At 54.5% G+C, this 19308-nt stretch overlaps 3 protein-coding genes across 7 annotated transcripts; 2 read left to right on the top strand and 1 right to left on the bottom strand.

The window, feature by feature from the left end:
- The first annotated feature begins 3536 nt into the window (after window positions 1-3536).
- On the top strand, window positions 3537-4516 carry LOC132212095 (uncharacterized). 2 transcript variants are annotated; one of them, XM_059657212.1, is made up of 4 exons: window positions 3542-3594; window positions 3890-3957; window positions 4170-4229; window positions 4354-4516. In XM_059657212.1, exons 2-4 carry the CDS (start codon window positions 3911-3913, stop codon window positions 4508-4510), a joined length of 264 nt encoding a protein of 87 aa, XP_059513195.1. In that variant the 5' UTR covers window positions 3542-3594; window positions 3890-3910; the 3' UTR covers window positions 4511-4516. The 2 variants fall into 2 exon arrangements, with proteins under 2 accessions (XP_059513192.1, XP_059513195.1); XM_059657209.1 differs by having other exon boundaries at window positions 3537-3957.
- Window positions 4517-4521: 5 nt separating this feature from the next.
- On the top strand, window positions 4522-7965 carry CCL27 (C-C motif chemokine ligand 27). 2 transcript variants are annotated; one of them, XM_059657208.1, is made up of 3 exons: window positions 4522-7315; window positions 7463-7592; window positions 7788-7965. In XM_059657208.1, the coding sequence occupies exons 1-3, from the start codon at window positions 7246-7248 to the stop codon at window positions 7933-7935; spliced, it is 348 nt and encodes a 115-aa protein (XP_059513191.1). In that variant the 5' UTR covers window positions 4522-7245; the 3' UTR covers window positions 7936-7965. The 2 variants fall into 2 exon arrangements, with proteins under 2 accessions (XP_059513191.1, XP_059513190.1); XM_059657207.1 differs by having other exon boundaries at window positions 7460-7592.
- Window positions 7966-8033: 68 nt separating this feature from the next.
- On the bottom strand, window positions 8034-18853 carry IL11RA (interleukin 11 receptor subunit alpha). 3 transcript variants are annotated; one of them, XM_059657204.1, is made up of 13 exons: window positions 18739-18853; window positions 15061-15160; window positions 14716-14776; window positions 13844-14013; window positions 13600-13714; window positions 13416-13448; window positions 13164-13330; window positions 11848-12011; window positions 10865-11006; window positions 10420-10533; window positions 10201-10297; window positions 9876-9958; window positions 8034-8460 (listed from the first exon to the last, which is right to left on the bottom strand). In XM_059657204.1, exons 2-13 carry the CDS (start codon window positions 15158-15160, stop codon window positions 8444-8446), a joined length of 1263 nt encoding a protein of 420 aa, XP_059513187.1. In that variant the 5' UTR covers window positions 18739-18853; the 3' UTR covers window positions 8034-8443. The 3 variants fall into 3 exon arrangements, with proteins under 3 accessions (XP_059513187.1, XP_059513189.1, XP_059513188.1); XM_059657206.1 differs by lacking the exon at window positions 18739-18853 and adding an exon at window positions 16873-17021; XM_059657205.1 differs by lacking the exon at window positions 18739-18853 and adding an exon at window positions 16608-16676.
- Window positions 18854-19308: the final 455 nt, after the last annotated feature.

Raw genomic sequence — 19308 nt, 5'->3', positions numbered from 1 at the left:
TCTCCTAGCAGAAACTCAGGTGTAATCCAAGGGGCTCATAAATAACAAAGACACTCCTATTACTTGGAAAATTCCAAAGATTTAGAGTCTCTTGCCCAGAAACCAGGGAGAAAGGCCAGTGAAATCCTATCTATCTATATAAAAAGCCAGCGACCAGAATGCTGTAACAACCAGAACAACCTGTCACTATGACGCCCACTGCGGCCAGCGAACCAGCCCCATCAGGGGTGGGGCGAGCCAGTCAACCTCCCACAGCCTCTCCCCTCGGCCAGCCTGCTCCCAATTGGCCTCTCCCACCCGGATCAAGGGCATGGCGGTGGCCAACTCCCCGCCCCCCCTACCCCCCCATGGCCCCATCCCCAAGTCAGCCCCTCCCCCAGCCACTGACTCCCAATCGGCCCCCCTCACCCCAATCAAGGGCAGGGCCCACCAGCCAATTGCCCTCTGCTCCTCCCCACAGCTGGCCTCGCCCGGATCCACCCAATCAGGGCAGGCCAGCCGGCCAACCTCCCATCTCCTCCTCCCAACAGCCCAGCCCTGATCCACCCCAATTGGGGCCGGGCCAGCCAGACCCCACCTGTGCATGAATTTGTGCACTGGGTCTCTAGTATCATATAACAGAGGGGAAGAAATTCCTGGACATAAAGAATGAAAGCTTCAGAGGGCCATAAATAGACAACATCTACAGCTTCACACAGGCTCACACACACACAGTCACAGGACCATCATGGACTCCCTCACTATCATTCTTCTGCTCGCTCTCCCCCATCCAGCCTCACAGTCTCACACAGGCTCTATACAAGCAGAAAGACTCTTGCAACCCATACACTCTGCTTCCAAAGATTCTGCACATTTGTCCATCTCTAGCTGTCCCCCATGGCCTCCTGCACAGCACCGCTCCTCTCCTCAGCATACTGATTTCTAGGTCTCCCTTGGAAAGGATAAAGGATAAATGGTCAGATGAGGGGCACAGCTGGGATCTGGGAGTCTGTGAAGGGGACTGTGAGTTCAAGTCAACACCCAGATCCAAGTGTGTCCATGAACTTGAGAGTACACATGTGCCAAATGGATGTGCCCTTGTGATTGTGTGTCTCTACGTACCGTGGGTATACCTGTGCATCGTGTGTGTATTCCTATACAATCTATACATGGGCTTCTGTGCTATGGGTACCTATGTGATGCAGATGTGCCTGTGCCCCAGGTGTTCCTGTACGTGTCAGTGCCTGAGTGGGTCCAGGGGCCTCCAGCTGTCCTTCTCACTGGAGGCTCTGTCTCCTCTAGCTTGGTTTCCAGGGGAAAAGAGAACAGTGTACATTGGGAGGAGGAGGGGAGAGAAACACTAAAGCTATGGCACTGGACACAGGTATCCTGAATTTAGTCAGGGCTATGAGCTCCCCCACCTTATAGTCCCTCAAGCCCTAACACTAATACCCACTCACTCCCAGTTCTGTGTGCCAACAACCCTGAGGACACTGTCTCTTGGGGAACCAACACCCAATTCCTGAGAACATTTGTGGTGTCTTTTGTTCCTATCTCCTCCTTGAGGACTGGCTGCCAGGCACTGTTCTCCTGTGAGTGGGGGGTGGAGAGTAACCTGTCTCCTCCTCTCCTAATCACCTTTTATCACCATCTTACCTTTCTTCCCCTTGAGGGTGACTGGAGCACAGCTTCTCCTCCACACCTTGCTGAGCCTCTTCCCACATGGAAGCCCCTGAAACAGGTTCCTAGATGTGGTCCTCAGTTTCTACCCTACACACCCCGGCCTTCCGGGAAACTGAGTTCGGAGCTGCTCTATTCTCTCCGACCTCTGACTCCAGGTTCACCATGCTGGAGCAGGCACACCCCCAGACCAGCCCTGGGGGGACCACATCCAGAGACTGCAGAAGAACTCTGCCAAGGCAAAGCCTGCCCTCTCCAGCCCTGCCTCCTCCCTCTGAGCTCCTGCCCAAGACCCCAGCCCATAACTCTGCCACTCCTTCCTCCCCCGGAACAAGTGCCCCAGCATTTAGCCCATGAGGGCTCCTGAAGGAGCCCTGTGACCGAGGGAAGGGATGTGAACCACTGCCGCCCTGGGGACCCAAGGACCAGAAGTGAGAACCAGACCATCAGCTCCTCTGCACCAGACCTGACAAAGCCGGGCAGGGCCTGGAGTGTGAGTGTGAGTGTGAGTGTGAGTGTGAGTGTGAGTATGTGAGGGTATGACTGGAGCACAGCTTCTCCTCCACACCAGACTGCAATGCTTCCAGTAAAGCCCACCTGGCACCCACAGATCTATCTGTCACCTGTCTGTGGCGCAGGCAAGGCAAGCCAGGTATGAGAGGGAGGAAGGGTGGGACGCAGGGAGAGAGCAGATGTTTCCATTCTCCACACTTCAGGCTGAGGGAACTTTCACTTCACTCGTTTCTAGTCACTCTCTCTCTCCTACAGTCCAGCCACAAAGTTCCCATCCTCCCTCCAAAGACCATCTGGGGCAGCTATTTCCAACCTCCCACACTTGGCTAATTGCTCTTTCTGGGCTCTGTCACAGCACCCTCTACTGCTGCTAGCCAGTCTTCCAGATTTATTGTAATTATCTGATTGTCTATTTCAATCCCCCCCCCATCTCCAACCCAGATGATAAGCCCTCTGAGGGTGGAGACTGTGCCTTTCTCCTTCTTCTTCTTCTTCTCAAAATTTATTTTAGAGAGAGGAAGGGAAAAAGAAATATTGATGTGAGAAACATTGATCGGTCGCCTCCTGCACACACCGGACCTGGGTATGTGCCCTGACCGAGAATCAAACCTGCCACCTTTGGTGTACAGGACAACGCTCCAACCGAGCCACACCAGCCAGGGCCGTGCCTGTCCTCTTTACAGTTGTTCCCCACACCCAGCAGTGCCTGCATGGAGCAGACACTCAGTAAATATTTGTTGACTGAATGACTGTAGGAACAAAAATCACAGGAACATGAGTCTCGGCTCAGATAGGAAGGGCTTTGACCCTCTGGCCATTAAGCCAAGGCCACTCATCCCAGAAGTATTTTCATAGCCTGGCCTGTCTAGACTGAGCCCTCTCTGGAGGCCTATTCCTCCTCAGCCTGGGGTCAGACAAGTAGAACAGGGCAGACAAGAAAGGCCATCGTCAGGGCAGAAGCCAAGGAGATTGAGAGGAGAAGAGGGAATTGAGGAAAACAGCACTGGACAGCATCTCAAAGCTCTTTTCTTTTTCTTTTTAATATATATATTTTTTATTGTTGATAATATTACAGATATCTCCCATCCCCCCCCTTTTTATCTCGCTCCCCAAAGCTCGTTTCTTGCTGCCTATTTCTGAGGTCTCCATCTCCCAGGGCAGAACTCCAAAATCCGGCTCCATCCTTTTATAAAAGAGGGTCCAGACTCCAGAGCCTCGCATCCTGGCGATAAATGCCTCCTCCTCCTAGCGACACTTTGACCCCGCCTCCTCTGGAGAAATGCTCTAGCCCCGCCCCTTCCTGGCAAAGGGGGCCCCGCCCCCGGTGCGGAGTCCCTGTGACGTCACGGTAACGGTCTGTTTCCGGGGTGGAGCCGGGGAGGGTGGAGTTTAGGCTGCGCCGACCCCTCAGCCCCCCTCCAGGTGACCCAGCCCCCGAAAATCCTCACCCGGGGCCCCAGATATCCCAACCCCATGACCGCAAAGCCCGCCGCCCTGACCCCCTAAATGCCGCGGGCCCCTGCGGCGACCGACCTCCTAGTTCCATAACGTCTCGCGCCTCCGAAACCTTCAGCCCCACCCCTCCCCGATGTGCAGCTGAGCCTCCCCGGGGGCACCTGCCTCAGGTGCCCCGAGAGCAGGTCACACGGCTCCGGAGGATGACCGAGGAGGGGGCCGGGGGCTGGGGAGGACTAGATCCGATCATTCCGCCCCCCAGGAGACGTTCGGAGCCCGAGACATGTCGGGATTGAGGAGATACGAGGTGGCGCTGGAGGCGGAGGAGGAGTGAGTGGGGGCGGGTTCTGCGGGGGAGAAGCTAGCGGCTCGGGGTGGGGGGAGGGCGCGAGTTCCCGGGGGGCGGGGGCAGTGGGGTGGGGCCCCTCCAGGGGCGGGGGCTGTGAAGGGAGCCGCCCCCGGGGGCGGGGCGGGGCCGCGGAGACGCGCGGAGGGCGCGGGGTCACCGCCCCGCCTGGCCCGGCTCTGCCTTCTCTCCGCAGGATCTACTGGGGCTGCTTCTACTTTTTCCCGTGGCTGCGCATGTGGCGGAGGGAGCGGAGGTGAGGGGGCGGCGAGACCGCGGACCCTCCCCGGCCCGGACGAGGCTCCGTCTCGGAGCGCAGATCTGGGGGGGCATCGGGGAGACCCCGCCCAGCCTCATGCCCGTGTCGGGTCGCCCCACAGCTCGGCACACCCCCGGGAGCCGAAGCTGGAGCCTCTGCGGGGCCTGATGAGCTGTCTGTCGAGCGGCCTGGGCCCCGTCCCCCAGCGCTCGGGTCTCGCCCTCCCCCGCCGCACACCCGCCGCCACTGCCCAGCCAGCCAGTGCATTAAAGATTTAAACCGAAGGCACCGTGCTTCCCTCCTGACTGCCGCCGCTGCCGCCACGTGTAGGCCGGGAGCCCTTCCACGCCTAGTTTCCTGTTATATCTGAGGGTCCCTCCTCGGGGTCAGGCCCTCATTACTGCCAGTGACGGCCCTGCACCCCCTGCACCTGCATTCATCCCGGAGTAGCCTATATGGAGGGTTGGTCTTCCTCCCAACTTCATTCCCACGTCCCTGTGTTCTCGCAACCCCAGCTGCCTGTCTGCTACCACCTTCCTCCTGGCTAAGCCTTTGCCGGATCTTCTTTTCCTGGGTGTGGATCTAAAAGATCTTAAGCCCAGGGTTGTGGATGTAGGCTGTGAGTCCTAGAAGCGGCCTCCCTCAGCCCGCCATCGGGAAGAAGAGACTTAGGACTGTTGGAGGGCTTTCCCTATAATGAATACCCCACCTTCCCGCGCCTCCAGTCTGATCCTAAGTTTAAAGACACTTGGCATCACCCCACCCAGAAGTTCTTACTCCTCCTTCGGAGAGCCTAAGGGCCACTGTTCCCTGTCACCCCGTTGACCCACTATCTCCTAAAGTGCTGAGGGTCAGGGACTCCAGTAGGCCAACACCCGCATCAGTTAGGGACTGGCCCCCCGCACCAGAAAGGGCACTAAAGGATTAAGTTAAAGAGACAGCCCAGTTTGTGGGTTGGGGGCAAAAGCTAACTTTCAGCCTGGGGCTGCTCCTGCCACGGCAGGTTGTGGCTGAGGAGACTTGGCCCTATCTATGGAGAAGCCGAAGGGAAGAGATGGGTACGTGCCTGGAAGAATTCATCTCTTGCCTTCTCAGGTCTCTGGACTGACTTGGTCCAGGAAAGACCACAGACAGCTGGCGCAGCTCTGTGACGAGACGATGGCACCTCAGGCACTGCACCCAAGCTCTGGGTCACAAGTCCAGGCAGCAGGGTGGAGAGAGCCCCTAGGGCCTCTGGCGCTAGAAGTTCAAGATGTCTCTGGGTTGTGTCTACCTTCAGAAATGGACCCCGGGTCTTGAGCCATTTTATCACAAGGTCTACATCAAGAACCCTATCCAAAGGGGAGTTCCCTGTCTAGCCCTGGGCCTATACCTCACCAGGAAACGGTCAGAATTCCTGAGGGATCCACAAGGCAAATTCCCCGGAAGGGCCTTCAAGTCCCACCCTGGACAGGAGGGAGAAGCTCCAGTTGTCCAGCCTGAGAGGGGGACTAGTTTCTGCCCTTGGAGCCGGCGGTCCCTCCTGATTGCTGCAGCAGAACGAGGTGCCCAGCAAAGGTGTGAGTCCCTAGGCCAAGAGAAGGCTTGCCCCATAGAAGGCTAAAGCAGCGGAAATGCTCCAGACGGCACTCCTGCAACAATTAGATAAGGACTTGATTACTGGGTTATGACTCAGTTTATATTTTAAATACTGAGCAGAACTTGAGGATTGAAATCCCCAGACCTGGAGTAGGAAATTCTTCAAGTTGCCAGGGGCACTAAACACCCTAGGCAGTTCTCAGCTTCCTGGAAAGGACGGGAGGAGGAGGAGGAAGAGTTTTTCTCTGAGGGGTAAGGGGAAGCAGGGAGTGAGGGCTGGGTATGGGATTAGGAGAGAAGGGACAGGAAGTAGATGAGAGCTTGGGGCATTAGCAAGAAGATGGGATGCAGAGGGCCTACGTGTTCTGGGTATTACTGAGCCTGGGTGGGGGAAGAAAACGTTTTTCCAGGCCCACAGTGAAGAGAAGCTAGAATTTGAACAGAACAAAAGAGAAGTAATTGAGCTCTTGAGTCTGATGTCTCTCTCGGTAAGCCAAGAAGGGACTGAGTATGGAAACCCCAGGCCAGGCCCCTTTTGACAAGAAGCTGGCATTTCTGGGACAGGACTAGGCAAAAACAGATAAGATTTCTTGGTGTTTTTCTTTACCTTAGCAGCAACCTGGCACCAAAGAACTTTTATCTTCCCTCATCTACCCTCCTTACCCACCCAACCCCTTCCTTCCTGTCTCATCTTGCCAGGGAAAGCAGCTTCCACCTCAACATCTCCAAGGCACCCCAAATACCACCAAAAAGGGCCTTTCCCCAGCTTCTCTGAATGTGACTGGCCACAGCCAAGACTCTGCCTCAGCCAGACACGCCAGCTGTGAGGGACCCGTTTCCATCCATTTCTCCTGATAAGATAAGCAGGCTAGGACGGGAAGTGGGGAGGAGAAAACGAAGGCAAATTGTGCTGGCTTGCCCTCTGCTCCACCCTACCCACAACACCCCCATCAGAATTTGTGTGTGCTAGTCTGACTGGATATTGTGAAAACAGCTGTGTGGTAGTGGGATTTTGAGTATAATTGGGGCTGCATAATTCTATCTGTGGTTGCCTGACCATGTGAGGTTGATCGAGTGAGGTGTGACTGTGAATGTGTAGCTATGGGTATATGAGTGTGAATGTCCATCATTGGATGCCACTGAGGATTCTTGGCTGCTCTTATTCAGTCACTGTACCTTCAGGCCCCACATCATGCACTGTCCCTCTCCCCAGCTTCTCTGCCCAGGGCTTAGGAGCCCATGGGAAAAGGCTTTCCTAAAAGAGGAAGGGGGTTCTGGCATAGGGGTCTGTGGCAACCAGAGCCCAGGAGTGTCACCGGATGAGAAATCCATCTTCATCTGCCTCTGACTCACCTGGTGCCCCAGGTTAAAGGTATCCAGATAAAAGATAGGGGAGAAGGAGGAGAGAGAGAGAGAAGTATCCAGGCTGCGCAGCATGAAGGAGCCCTCACCCACCATCAGCCTCCTGCTGCTACTGTTGCTTCTGATCCCAGACTCGGGAGCAGGTCAGTGCTTGGGAGTTTAGAAGGCCAGAGATCTGGGTGAATGGGATGGAGGGAAAAGGGGCTCAGGAAGTCCAGCTTCCAGCTGTCTGATTGAGGGGTTTTCGGTCAGGAGCCCTCTGAACATGTGGCCCCATTATTCCCTAGCAGTGCTACTGCCATCCAGCACTACCTGCTGTACCCAGCTCTACCGACAGCCACTGTCAAGAAAGCTACTGAGGAAGGTCACCCGGGTGGAACTGCAGGAGGCTAATGGAGACTGCCACCTCCAGGCTTTTGTGTGAGCTCTGACCCTGCCCTTGATACTGATCCCTGACTCGGACCCCAGTCCCAATCCCTGATGCAGATCCCAACCCCAGCCCCAACTGCTAATTCTGATGCCAACTCAGGTTGTCATCTGGCCTCTGCCCCTAACCCCTGGACCCTAACCTAATCTGCCAACTATGACCATGGCTTTGGGCCTTTCCTTTCCCAGTCTTCACCTGTCTCGACGCAGTGTCTGCATCCACCCCCAGAACCGCAGCCTGGCTCGATGGTTTGAGCGCCAAGGAAGGAGGTTCCAGGGGACTCTGCCCAACCTGAATGTTGACCTAATAGGGAAAATGGGCCGGGCCCCCCAATAGCCAAAATGATAAAGCTGTATTGAACAATAATCTCTGGTTGTGGTCTCCAAGTTCTATGTATTCTCCCGTGAGCCCTGAATCTGAAGCTGGAAGACATGTCAATAAACAAAGAACCTCCTCATTCTCTTTATTCACACCTTCACAACCCCCACCAGGGGCAAGGCTAACAGCCAAGGACCCACACACACTCCCCAGATATCTACATACATACATGCAGAGAACACATGTTCCCTGCCTCACATACACATGGGCACATATGGACACAGATATACACATCTATAAACATTCCACTAGTGGACCTCTAGCTCTGGGATAAAATCAGAGGTCCAGGTACCTTTCATCTGGCAAGTTGGAACAGATAGTCTCATAGAAACGGGCTCCAAACAAAACTTCAGCTGAGACACCTCCCCTCAGGAGGATACACTGTCCTGCCTGGTTCTATCTGTCCGCCATCCAAACCAGCAAGACAGAGTTACAGATGGAATTAGCTGAAGTCTTCCTGGGTTCTCTATAGGTTTGGGGCTCCTAGAAAAAGGAAAAGGCAAATCAATGGAGATAATAGGACTAGATTTTGGCCCGGACACTCTGAGTATGAGGAAGGAGACCCAGCTCTGAGCTTAACATTCCAAGAATGAATAGGGGAACCCAGCTCTGATTGAGCTCCAGCACCCTAAAAATGAGGGAGAGGACCTAGCTCTGGTGCAGGCACATCAAGAATAAGGGGGGACCCTTTGCCCCCTCCCTACTTGGGAGTCTGTACTTGTTCTTCAATAAATCTCCACCTTTGCTATACAAAAAAAAAAAAAAAAAATTGCCCTAACCCAGGGGTGGGCAAACTTTTTGACTCCAGGGCCACAATGGGTTCTTAAACTGGACCGGAGGGCCGGAACAAAAGCATGGATGGAGTGTTTGTGTGAACTAATATAAATTCAAAGTAAACATCATTACATAAAAGGGTACGGTCTTTTTTTTTTTTTTTTAGTTTTATTCATTTAACACGGGCCAGATCCGGCCCGCGGGCTGTAGTTTGCCCACGGCTGCACCAGTTTAGCTCAGCGGATAGAGCATCAGCCTGCGGACTCAAGGGTCCCAGGTTCGATTCCGGTCAAGGGCATGTACCTGGGTTGCGGGCACATCCCCAGTAGGGGGCGTGCAAGAGGCAGCTGATCGATGTTTCTCTCTCATTGATGTTTCTAACTCTCTATCCCTCTCCCCTCCTCTCTGTAAAAAAGCAATAAAGCCCTAACCGGTTTGGCTCAGTGGATAGAGCTCCCGCCTGCAGACTGAAGGATCCCAGGTTCAATTCTGGTCAAGGGCATGTACCTTGGTTGCAGGCACATCCCCAATAGGGGGTGTGCAGGAGGCAGCTGATTGATGTTTCTAACTCTCTATCCCTCTCCCTTTCTCTCTGTAAAAATCAATAAAATATTTTTTTTAAAAAATCAATAAAATATATTTAAAAAAAAAAAAAGAATAAGGGAGAAGCCCTGGCCAGGTGGGTCAGTTGATTAGAGCATCATTCCAATACACCCAGGTTGCGGGTTTAATTCCCCAGTCAGGGTACATGCAAGAAAATTAAAAAATAAATATAAATAAAAAGCAGTTAAAAAAAAAAAAAGAATAAAAGAAGGAAGGACCCAGCTCTGATCCAAGTTATCCCAAGAGTAAAGATAGATATCCAGCCCTGAGCCTAGGACACTGAAAGTGGGGATGGAGTCAATCTAGGAGCCCAATACCCTGCAAGAGAGGGAAGGGATCCAACTCTGAGCCCAGGGACTCAAGAATGACAGGTCTGTCCCTGAGCCCAGACATCATCAGAATGAGGAGACCCAACTATGATTCCCAATACCCTTATGATGATGGGCCTCTGGCTCTTAATCCAGACACCTACAACGAGGGCACACATCTCCAAGGCCACACCTCCTGGAGGCCCTACTCACCTGGAACCTTGTCCACTGGAATCGTCGGGGCCAAGAAACCAGGCTTCTGGGGCCCATCTTTCCCGTCTGGTCTCAGCCTCAGCCTGGAGCATAAAAAGGCAGCTGTTTTCCTGACAATGTGGGGCATCAGTCTCCTCCAAAAGCGTTTATTAGGAAAGGGTTAGGAGAGGAATCAGTGAGAATCATGAAGTTGAGGGGAAGAAAGAGAAGTAGTTCCAGAATCATGTTCAGTGGGAAGTCATGACGGGCGGGAAAGAGTATGGTCTGTGGGTATCAGAGCATCTGTGTGGGATCAGAGGCTAAGGTACCAATGACAGTCACTTACCAGAGCCCCAGTGCCAGGGCCCCAGCTGCCAGGCCCAGGAACGAGAAGATTCCCAAAGATGCTAGGACAGCCACCTGCTCCAGGGGGTCCCTGTGGACTGGGGTGGGGTGGGGTGGGGTGGGAGGTCACATGTGAGAGTGAGCCTGACAAAACTCAGTGCCCCCTTCTCTCTGGAACTTTCCCATCCTCTACCACCTTTGCTCCTCTACCCCAGCTCACCAAGTGGCTGTAGGTCTGGCAGGAGGGAGGGCCTTGGGGGAGCAGGGCTGTCTGCTTGCGGCTCCTTCTCCATATATGGCTGACCCCCAGCTGGTATCTCCTTAGGCAGGGGCCCTGAAGAAAGGCAAGACCTGAGGAGAATTGTCCACACAGGATAGAGGCAGAGGCAGAGGCCAGGGCCTGCCAGTTGAAGCCAGGGCCTGGCTTGGACACAGGGGCACCTAGGAAGTGGAGCCTGAAAGGCCAGAGTCAATTTATGGAGATGTAACAGGGGTGGAGGCTGAGGGGCAGGGCTTAAGCTAGAACAAGGCTGCAGGCATCCAAGGCTGAAGCCTAGAACAGCCAATTGCCATACCCACATGAGCGGGGCATGTGCCACGCAGCCCTGTTCGTGCCAACCTGTTCAGCTGAGGGACAGAGCCCATTCCTTGGTTCTGTCTCTCACCAGTGCTCGGAGTCCCCCAGGCCTCAGGGCTCCAGGCGCTCCAGGTGCCAGCGTCCAGAAAATCCCGGGCACTGACCCGGACAGCATGGGGCAGCCCAGCCACAGCGTCTGTGATCACCTCCTCCAATCCAGCCGGCTCCACCTGGCGGTGAAGATGGTTTATCACCGAGTTACGCAGATTGTAAACACTGAGCCTCCCTGGCCCCGGGCCCCAGTCTGCAAAGAGTACCCCTTCCTCCCTGTCCTGTCTGTCAGCCTGGTAGAGCCTTCTGGACCTCAGTAGAGCGGCTGGTGGTGTCAGGTCTACACACAGTGCTTGGAAGACAAAACTACGTAGTGTTTATATAGACAGGCTGAGCTGGCAGGCTGCCTGGGTTCAAATCTTCCTGGGTAACCCTGAGCCTCTCTATACCTCCATTTCTTCATTTGTAAAATAGAGATGAAAACACCCAAGTGAAATAATGCATATGCAAATGTGTAGCTTGGTGCCTGGTGGGCAGACAGCGCTCAATAAACATTGGTTATTATCCGAGACAGCCACTCCCCAGACGTGATGCGGCCAACCTCTGACATCTCCCGAGGTGGGAATTCACTTTCTTTATCTGGGAATATGAGTGTTTTGTATCTGGGCATATGAGGATGTGCTTCTGGATAAAAGACACTTCCAATTTTAGTATATGTGCTGCCGAAGTGAGCACGTCACTTCTTTTCCTAGAAAAGTTATTTTTAAAAAGTTTCTGCGGCCTTCCCACAGAGAGGCTTACATTAGAGTTACATCCCACAGGACAGGGGCTTGGTTTATTGCTCCCTGCTGCAACCCCAGCACCCAGCACAGAGCCTGGCCCATGGGAAGCCCTCTCCATGGGGAGGCAACAAGGCTCCAGTGATCTGCCAGTGCCAGAACACCATGAAACATGAAAGAACACCAGAAACATGAAACCAGAGACAGGACCCACAGCCCTGGCACACACTCCAGGCCTCACCATGGACCAGGCGGGATGCTGCACTGGACGGTACTGCAGCCGGAACTTGAGCAGGAAGTGGGGCTGGCGGGGCCAGGAGGCAGGGTATGTCCAGCTGGCACGCAGACGGCGGGGGTAACCAGGTACTGACTCTACCCGCAGCCCCTGGGGTGGGTCAGGACGCACTGAGGGTGGTGGAGACACAAAGTCAGGGCAGGTGACAGGTACCCATCCCTTACCCACCACCTCCCAAGGGAAGGTGGGTGTGTGCCTAAAGGTACCTGAAGGAGGCCCTTCCAAGAGGTTGGGGAAATCTTAAGCTTGATCATCCTTTAGGCTCGGGACCTATCTGTTATCCTTATTATAAAATGAGCTGAGATCGGGAGACAGGTTTTGAAAGCTTTGGTGAGTGGGGGGGTTTTTTGGTTTGTTTTTGTTGTTGTTTTTTTGTTTTGTTTTTTGTTAATCCTCACCCGAGGATATTTTTCCATTGACTTAGAGAGAGTGGAAGGGAGAGGTAGAGAGAGAGAGAAAAAAAACATTGATGTGAGAGAGACACAACGATTGGTTGTCTGTTGCACACTCCCTGACTAGGCCAAGGATTGAGTCTGCAACCAAGGTACGTACCCTTGACCAGAATCGAACCCACAACCCTTCAGTCCGAAGGCCAACACTCTAACTACAGAGCCAAAACAGCTAGGGCTGTTGGGTGGATTAAAAAGTAGCCCTGCTTTCCAACAAGGAAGAAGATGAGTTAGCCCAGATTCCAGCCAGAGCTTTAGTGCCCCCAGCCCATGAACAGATCAAGAGGAAGGAGGGGCCAGTAATGGCTTCCAATGGACAGGGAGGACTTGAGACATGGCAGCCTTCAGCTCAGAGCTCAGAAGCAGAGAGACAGCTCGGAGGCTAGGCAGCTAGGAAGGACTCAAGGGGAGTGGGGAGTGGCAACAGCCTCTAGAGCAGCGGTTCTCAACCTGTGGGTCGCGACCCCTTTGGGGGTCGAACGACCCTTTCACAGGGGTCGCCTAAGACCATCGGAAAACACATATATAATTACATATTATTTTTGTGATTAATCACTATGTTTTAATTATGTTCAATTTGTAACAATGAAATTGGGGGTCACCATAACATGAGGAACTGTATTAAAGGGTCGCGGCATTAGGAAGGTTGAGAACCACTGATCTCTTTTGCTCCATCTGTGTGCTGAAACAGGGGTCCATGTTGGGAGGGAACGGTCTGGGCGCTCTGGGGAGTTCTGCGTTGGGATATCTGTACTCTGGAGTCTGTTGGAGTCTCTGGGTTGGGATCTGGGGGCTCTAGGGCTGGGTACTCACAGATGCTCTGCAAGCTCACATCCAGCAGGCGTGTGCTGGCTCCCAGGGGGTTCACCTCAGTCACATTGATTCGGTACTGGCTCCAGAACTCTGCCCCGTGGACCACACAGCGGGCAGCCCCTGAGGGGTCCTGTGGGCACGGCCAGGGCCCTGTAGCTGGACTTGTCCTAGGAGAGAGGAAGTGGTCTTGGGCTTTGGAAATGCTCATTGAGGGATCCAGCTGTAGCCCCCAGCCTCTCCCTCATGTCCTACCTCTGGCCATCAGCTCCTGGCACTGTCTTCTTCCTGGCAGGGAGGGGCCATCTGAGGTCAGGCAGGAAAAGAGGGTCCTCCCGCTTCCTAAGGCCGTCCTCGGGACCTCCCTCCCAGCCTCCCAGACCCACGCTGTGCCGGCACACTCAAATGTATAGACCTACACGCCCCATCACGCACACACCTGTACGAAGTAAGGTAGCGGGTGGGTAAACCGCTGACCTGGCCGGGACTCCAAGTGCAGGAGAAGTTCTCATAGTCAGCTGCTCGGCAGGAGACAACAGGCCGAGCGGGGGGGTCTAGAGGCAGAGGGTGCAGCTGGAGATGGAGAAGTCCCCAACCTCCCATCTCAGAGGGCTTACTCAGGACCTTGATTCCCTCAGGAGCCCGTCTCATCACCGCCACCCAATACTCCCTCCCCAACTCACAGCCCAGCTGCAGGGTCACCGTGCCCCCAGGTGCGCCATCCAGGGTCCGGCAGGTGTAGGTCCCTTCGTCAGTGCTGTCTGCCCGGGCTAGCACCAGTTCATGCCCGAGCCCAGAGCCCGGGACCTGGAGCAGTCTTGTCTCCCCGTCCCGAAACCAGGACACGGGGGTCCTGCCGGTGAGACAAGGTGATGATGACAGACAGAGGAAAGGGCTAAAGTGTAAGTCGGACCATGCCACAGCTCTCCATTGTCCTCTCACTCACTTGCATTAAAACCCAAAGTCCTGCCGAAAACGGTTTGGCTCAGTGGATAGAGCGTCGGCCTGCGGACTGAAGGGTCCCAGGTTCGATTCCGGCCAAGGGCATGTGCCTGGGTTGTGGGCACATCCCCAGTGGGAGATGTGCAGGAGGCAGCTGATCGATGTTTCTCTCTCATCGATGTTTCTGACTCTCTATCTCTCTCCCTTCCTCTCTGTGAAAAATCAATAAAAATATATTAAAAAAAAAAGAACCACTCAGTTATCCTCTTCCAGGGCACTCTCTTTTAATTTTCTGCCCAGCAGATATTGCTAGCTGGCCAGACTCTTATCTGCGTATTGTCTGACTGCCCCACTAGGATGTCAGCTCTATGAGGGCTGACCTCTTGCCTGGCTTGTGCACCGTTGTATCGCGGGAACTAGAATAGACCAGGCACTTAGCGAGTGCTCAATACATGGTGGTTGAAATTGTCTGATGAATAAGGATGGTTTGAAGATTAGGACAGATACAGAGGTGACAATTACAGACACGGGGCAAAGGTGGGAGGGGCATGAGGACTGGGCAGGGTCAAGAAAGGGTCATGAGTGTCGCCCCAACAGGCAGGAGGGCACTTACCCAGCAGTCACTCCCGGGCAACACAGCGTCATGGACCTTCCAGGCTGTCCATATTGGACCCCTGTGGAGGGCACTTCTGAGAAGAGGCTCTTCCTTTCCCTCTCCCCAAACACCCCACTTTATGAGAGTGAAGGGGTAAGGAGTAGACTTTTAAGCCCTGGGTAGAGTCATTGGGTCAGAGTATCATGTTCTAATGTGGAGACAGAGGTCCGAGGACAGGTTAGAAAGGGGATGTTGCCAGGTTGAATGTCAAGAGTTTGGGGGTCACAGATCAGATTTGGGGTGGGGGCCACAAGGAGGGTGGCAAGCCATAAATCAGTTGGGTTCATGCAGCAGGGTTCTCACCTGGGGGGCCCCAGGCCTGGGGACAGGAGGAGGAGGCAGACACTAGGGCTGCAGCCACAGCCACCAAGACCCTGCTCAGCCCTGAACAGCTGCTGCTCATCTGTGGGGAGAGAAGCAGTTTCAGCAATCCCCTACCCCCAAGATAGGAGGCTAACTTCAGCTTCTTCTTCTTCTTCTAAACTGTGGTTTTCTAGGGGGAAAACTGAGGTACCAAATGGGGTAAGAATATCAAAAATCACTGGGAGTCCTAACCGGTTTGGCTCAGTGGATAGAGTGTTGGCCTGCGGACTGAAGGGTCCCAGGTTCGATTCCAGTCAAGGGCATGTACCTTGGTTGCAGGCACATCCCCGGTAGGGGGTGTGCAGGAAGCAGCTGATCAATGTTTCTAACTCTCTATCCCTCTTCCTTCCTCTCTATAAAAAAATCAATAAAATATATTTTTTTAAAAATCACTGGGGGATCAGATCTAAGATCCCCATTTCCACTACACACCCCTGTGCTGTGCATATGCCCTAAGGTGCGCACATGAGCGTGTGCGACACACACACACACACACACACACACACACACACACACACAGTGCTGTGCGCACACAAGCACACACACACCCTCACTCTCCATCTCAGCCCTGGGCTTAGGGCCCAGAACAAAAGCTGGAAGCAACAGACTGTGCCAGCACCACCCCCCTGCACCACCCTTGGCGCCCACCCCTGGCACCAAGTGCCAGCACTGGCTCGGTCATTCCTATTAACTCCTCCAATCCAGCTGTTAGGAATCCTGGCATCCACCTGGCCCAAGGCTAATCACTGCCCCTGACTGACCTGAGGCAGCCCTCCTCACCCTGGGGCTGTCATGGTGGGTCTAAGCCCACCCTGTCCTCCTGCCATGGAGCCTAGCCCTGCTCTAGCTGCCAAGCCTTTTCTCGCCTGGGCCTGCCTGGCCTCCTGCTCTGGCTCCTTGGGCCACTCATCTGGGCCGACTCTGGAGTCTTGTTGGTCTCAAGCCTATGAGGCTGGATGGGGCTAGGGTGCAGGCTCAGGCTGTAGAGTTAAGCAGATCCAGATGCCCTGGCTGCTGCCAGAGGCTGGGGGCAGGCGAGGAGCCAGCAGATGGAGACAGGGTGGCGGGAAAGGGAGAGGAGGCTGAGGGGAGCTGGGAGCCTGCAGGGACAGGGGTCTGGGGTGGGGTCCACAGGACCAGGAGATACTCAGAGATCAGGACTGGGACTCAGTGAGGTGAGAGCTGAGCTGGGGCAGCAGGAATTCAGGAAGGCAGAGGAAGTAACCAACTATGTGTATATGGGGTTTGGAAGGTGCTAAGAGAGAGGGATTCTGGATGGAGGGGAAGCAGGAGAAGGAAGGCAGTGGGGACGTGGCCATGGGGACAGGAGAAGGGCAGGTGGGGCAAGGGCTTCAGAAGAAGAGGAGTACAGACCCCTCCCAAGTAGAGCAGAACAGGGGCCTCCATGTGTCTGTGTGTCTGTCTGAGTGTCTAGTGGCTCACCCCAGGCTCCCCGGCCACATCTACCCTGCTCGGCCCCACCCTACCTCGGTGATCCCAGTGGCTAAGTGTCCATGGCCTCCAAGACTTCCTCCCACCAGCTACAGCACCCGTCTGAGCTCCACAGTTCTGAGACCCCAGAATCATCTCCTCCTCTCCCTTCCCCGCCCCCGCCCCTCTGAGCGCTGGATCTCAGCCACTCATAGCCAAGCCCCCTCCCCCCCCCTGCCTTCAGCCCCATTCTCCTCCCTCCTCCCTTCCCACCCTCTTAACCTCCTCCCATCCGAGGCCCTGGGAAGGGAAGAGGCCTACCCCCAGTCTGGAAAGGAAGCCACAGGCGCAGCCAGGACCAGCCAGAGGGAAAGGAGGCTGCTTACGTCCCGATCAGTGACAGATTCCCTAGGTTTTCACAGAGCCAGACACAGCCACATTCACGCGTGGACTCGCCAGGCGCAGTCAACAAAAAGATACTCCCCTTGAACAAGCATGGACACAATCAAATGAAAAATCAGATACTTGCGCTCCCACTCTTTTCACTCCCCAGCAAAGATTTCCTGAGGGCACGGGGGGGGGGGGGGGGGAGTTGGGGGGGGGGGATGTGTTTGAGGGGAAGGGAGGCCCCAGGTTGGGGGATATAAAGAAAAGCCTAAGAATCCAGTTTCCCCTCCCCTGGATGTTCCAGCCATTTCTCACCTCCCCCTCCACGCTTTGGGCCCCAGCACCAGGAAATGCCTTTGGTCCCTTGGTGCCAGATACACAAGACCCACACTTACCCTCAGACACACACTCTCAGATACAGCCACTCACAGTCACACCAATGTACTCAGATATCCTCACTCCGACTCAGACGCTTACATTTACACATACCCATACCCTCACACAGATTCACACATCTTACGCCCCTCCCACAGTCACAGGCACACACTTAGCATTCTGTCCCTGGAATGGGGTCACAGCATTTCCTAAAGGCAACTTCTTATCCTTCTCATCCTAGTTTAGGCCCCATCTTCCAGGAAGCTCTTATCACGGCAGATCCCACACCTCATCACTGTTACAGGGCAGCAGGTAAGCAAACAGACCAGGGTGAACAGGAAAGTCAGGCATCGCAGTGCTGCGAGAGGCAGCGATGAAAGAACCGGAGAGGCAGAGTTATGAAACAGATACGCAGATACCGGGGGAGACAAAACTGTGAAGAGAGGCAGAGAGCCACAGTTCTAGGAAGACAGCAGTAGGGAAAGAAAAAGAAATATAAGGAGCCCAGCCCGCATGGCTCCGTGGTTGAGCTCATCCTATGAACCAGGAGGTCACGGTTCAATTCCCGGTCAGGTTGCGGGCTCGATCCCCAGTGTGGGCCATGCCAGAGGCAGCCGATCAATGATTCTCTCTCATCATTGATGTTTCTGTCTCTATCTCTCCCTCTCCCGCCCCCTCTGAAATACATACAAATATATTTTAAAGAAATAAATATAAGGAAACTAAGTCAGACAGAGAAACAGAAAATAAGAAGCAATACACCAGCGACAGGGATTCTTGAGCACAGACAGGAGGGGAAGCCAAATGTGTTGGGAATGGTTCTGTCTATGGGGACATCAGTAGAAAGGTCAGTCCCCTCTTGTTTATATATTCTGATCCCCCAAATATAAACACAGCTCCACTCCCACGCAGTCTCACACTTAGGACACAGGACACACACATAGCACAAGTCTCACTCTTGCTCTACGACTCCTTGCTCTACCGTTCCTGAAGTCACTCTGGCTTACACAAACCCAGCCACCCACTCTTACACTGGCAGAAACGACCTTCCCAAAACACATTCCCGATGGGGTCACAGGACCTCTCACACGCACCAACACACGACCCAGTCGCTCCCCAAACACTTCACATTGACACATACACGCATAATCCCTGGCACAGCCACATGCACAATGACAGCTACATTAGCTGACACTTGCAACAAGTGACACCGTTGCGGAGCGTCACACAGACATCATCACACACAGCCACACAGCCACACAGACACAGACACAGCCACACACACACACACACACACACACACACACACACACACACACGCTGACAGTCCTAAAGTCACACTGAGCCCTTCATCGTACTTCACCCTGCCCGGCCCTCTGCTGGCAAGCCTTCCTCGTGCACGCCCACAACCCCACCAGGCCTCACCTTCCGCGGCCTCCGCCGCCAGCGCCCTCCGCCCTCGCCCTCTGCCCCAGCCTCTACTCCCTCCAGCCCTGGGGCCCGCTATGGGGGTGGCTCCGCCCAGGCACCAATGGAAGGAGAGGGGTGAAATAGGGGGGGTTCCGGCCCATTGGAGCCTCCAACTGCCAATCACCTCCTCCCCCACCTCTGCCGGACACTTCCTGTCCCGTCCCGGACCAAGGAGGCTGCGAGGGGACAGAGCCCGGGGCTGGATTCCTGGGTCCTGGGTCCTTGCCCGAAGGCTTGTCCTCCAGGAACAGCAAGACTGAAATCTTTCAGGCCCCTCCCCCTACCTTCTGTCCGCAAACAAAGCCTCAAGTTCAGTGGCTCAGGAGCCACTGGACAGGTGACTGGACAAGCTTAAGGTGCCCCTGACTCCAAATAAGGAAGAATGGTGTAGGGCAGAGGTTCTCAAACTTTGCTGAATATTGTGGTTTTAAAACTGCAAGCCGCACTCCAAACCAATTAAACCAGAAGCTCTGGAGGCTGGACCTAGGCATCAGGATTGTTTAAAACGCCCAGATAATTCCAAAA

Source organism: Myotis daubentonii, chromosome 11, assembly GCF_963259705.1.
Source record: "Myotis daubentonii chromosome 11, mMyoDau2.1, whole genome shotgun sequence".
Classification (NCBI taxonomy): Eukaryota; Metazoa; Chordata; class Mammalia; order Chiroptera; family Vespertilionidae; genus Myotis; species Myotis daubentonii.
The sequence above is the reverse complement of the archived record's forward strand: the minus strand, read 5'-3'. Positions and strand labels throughout refer to the sequence as shown.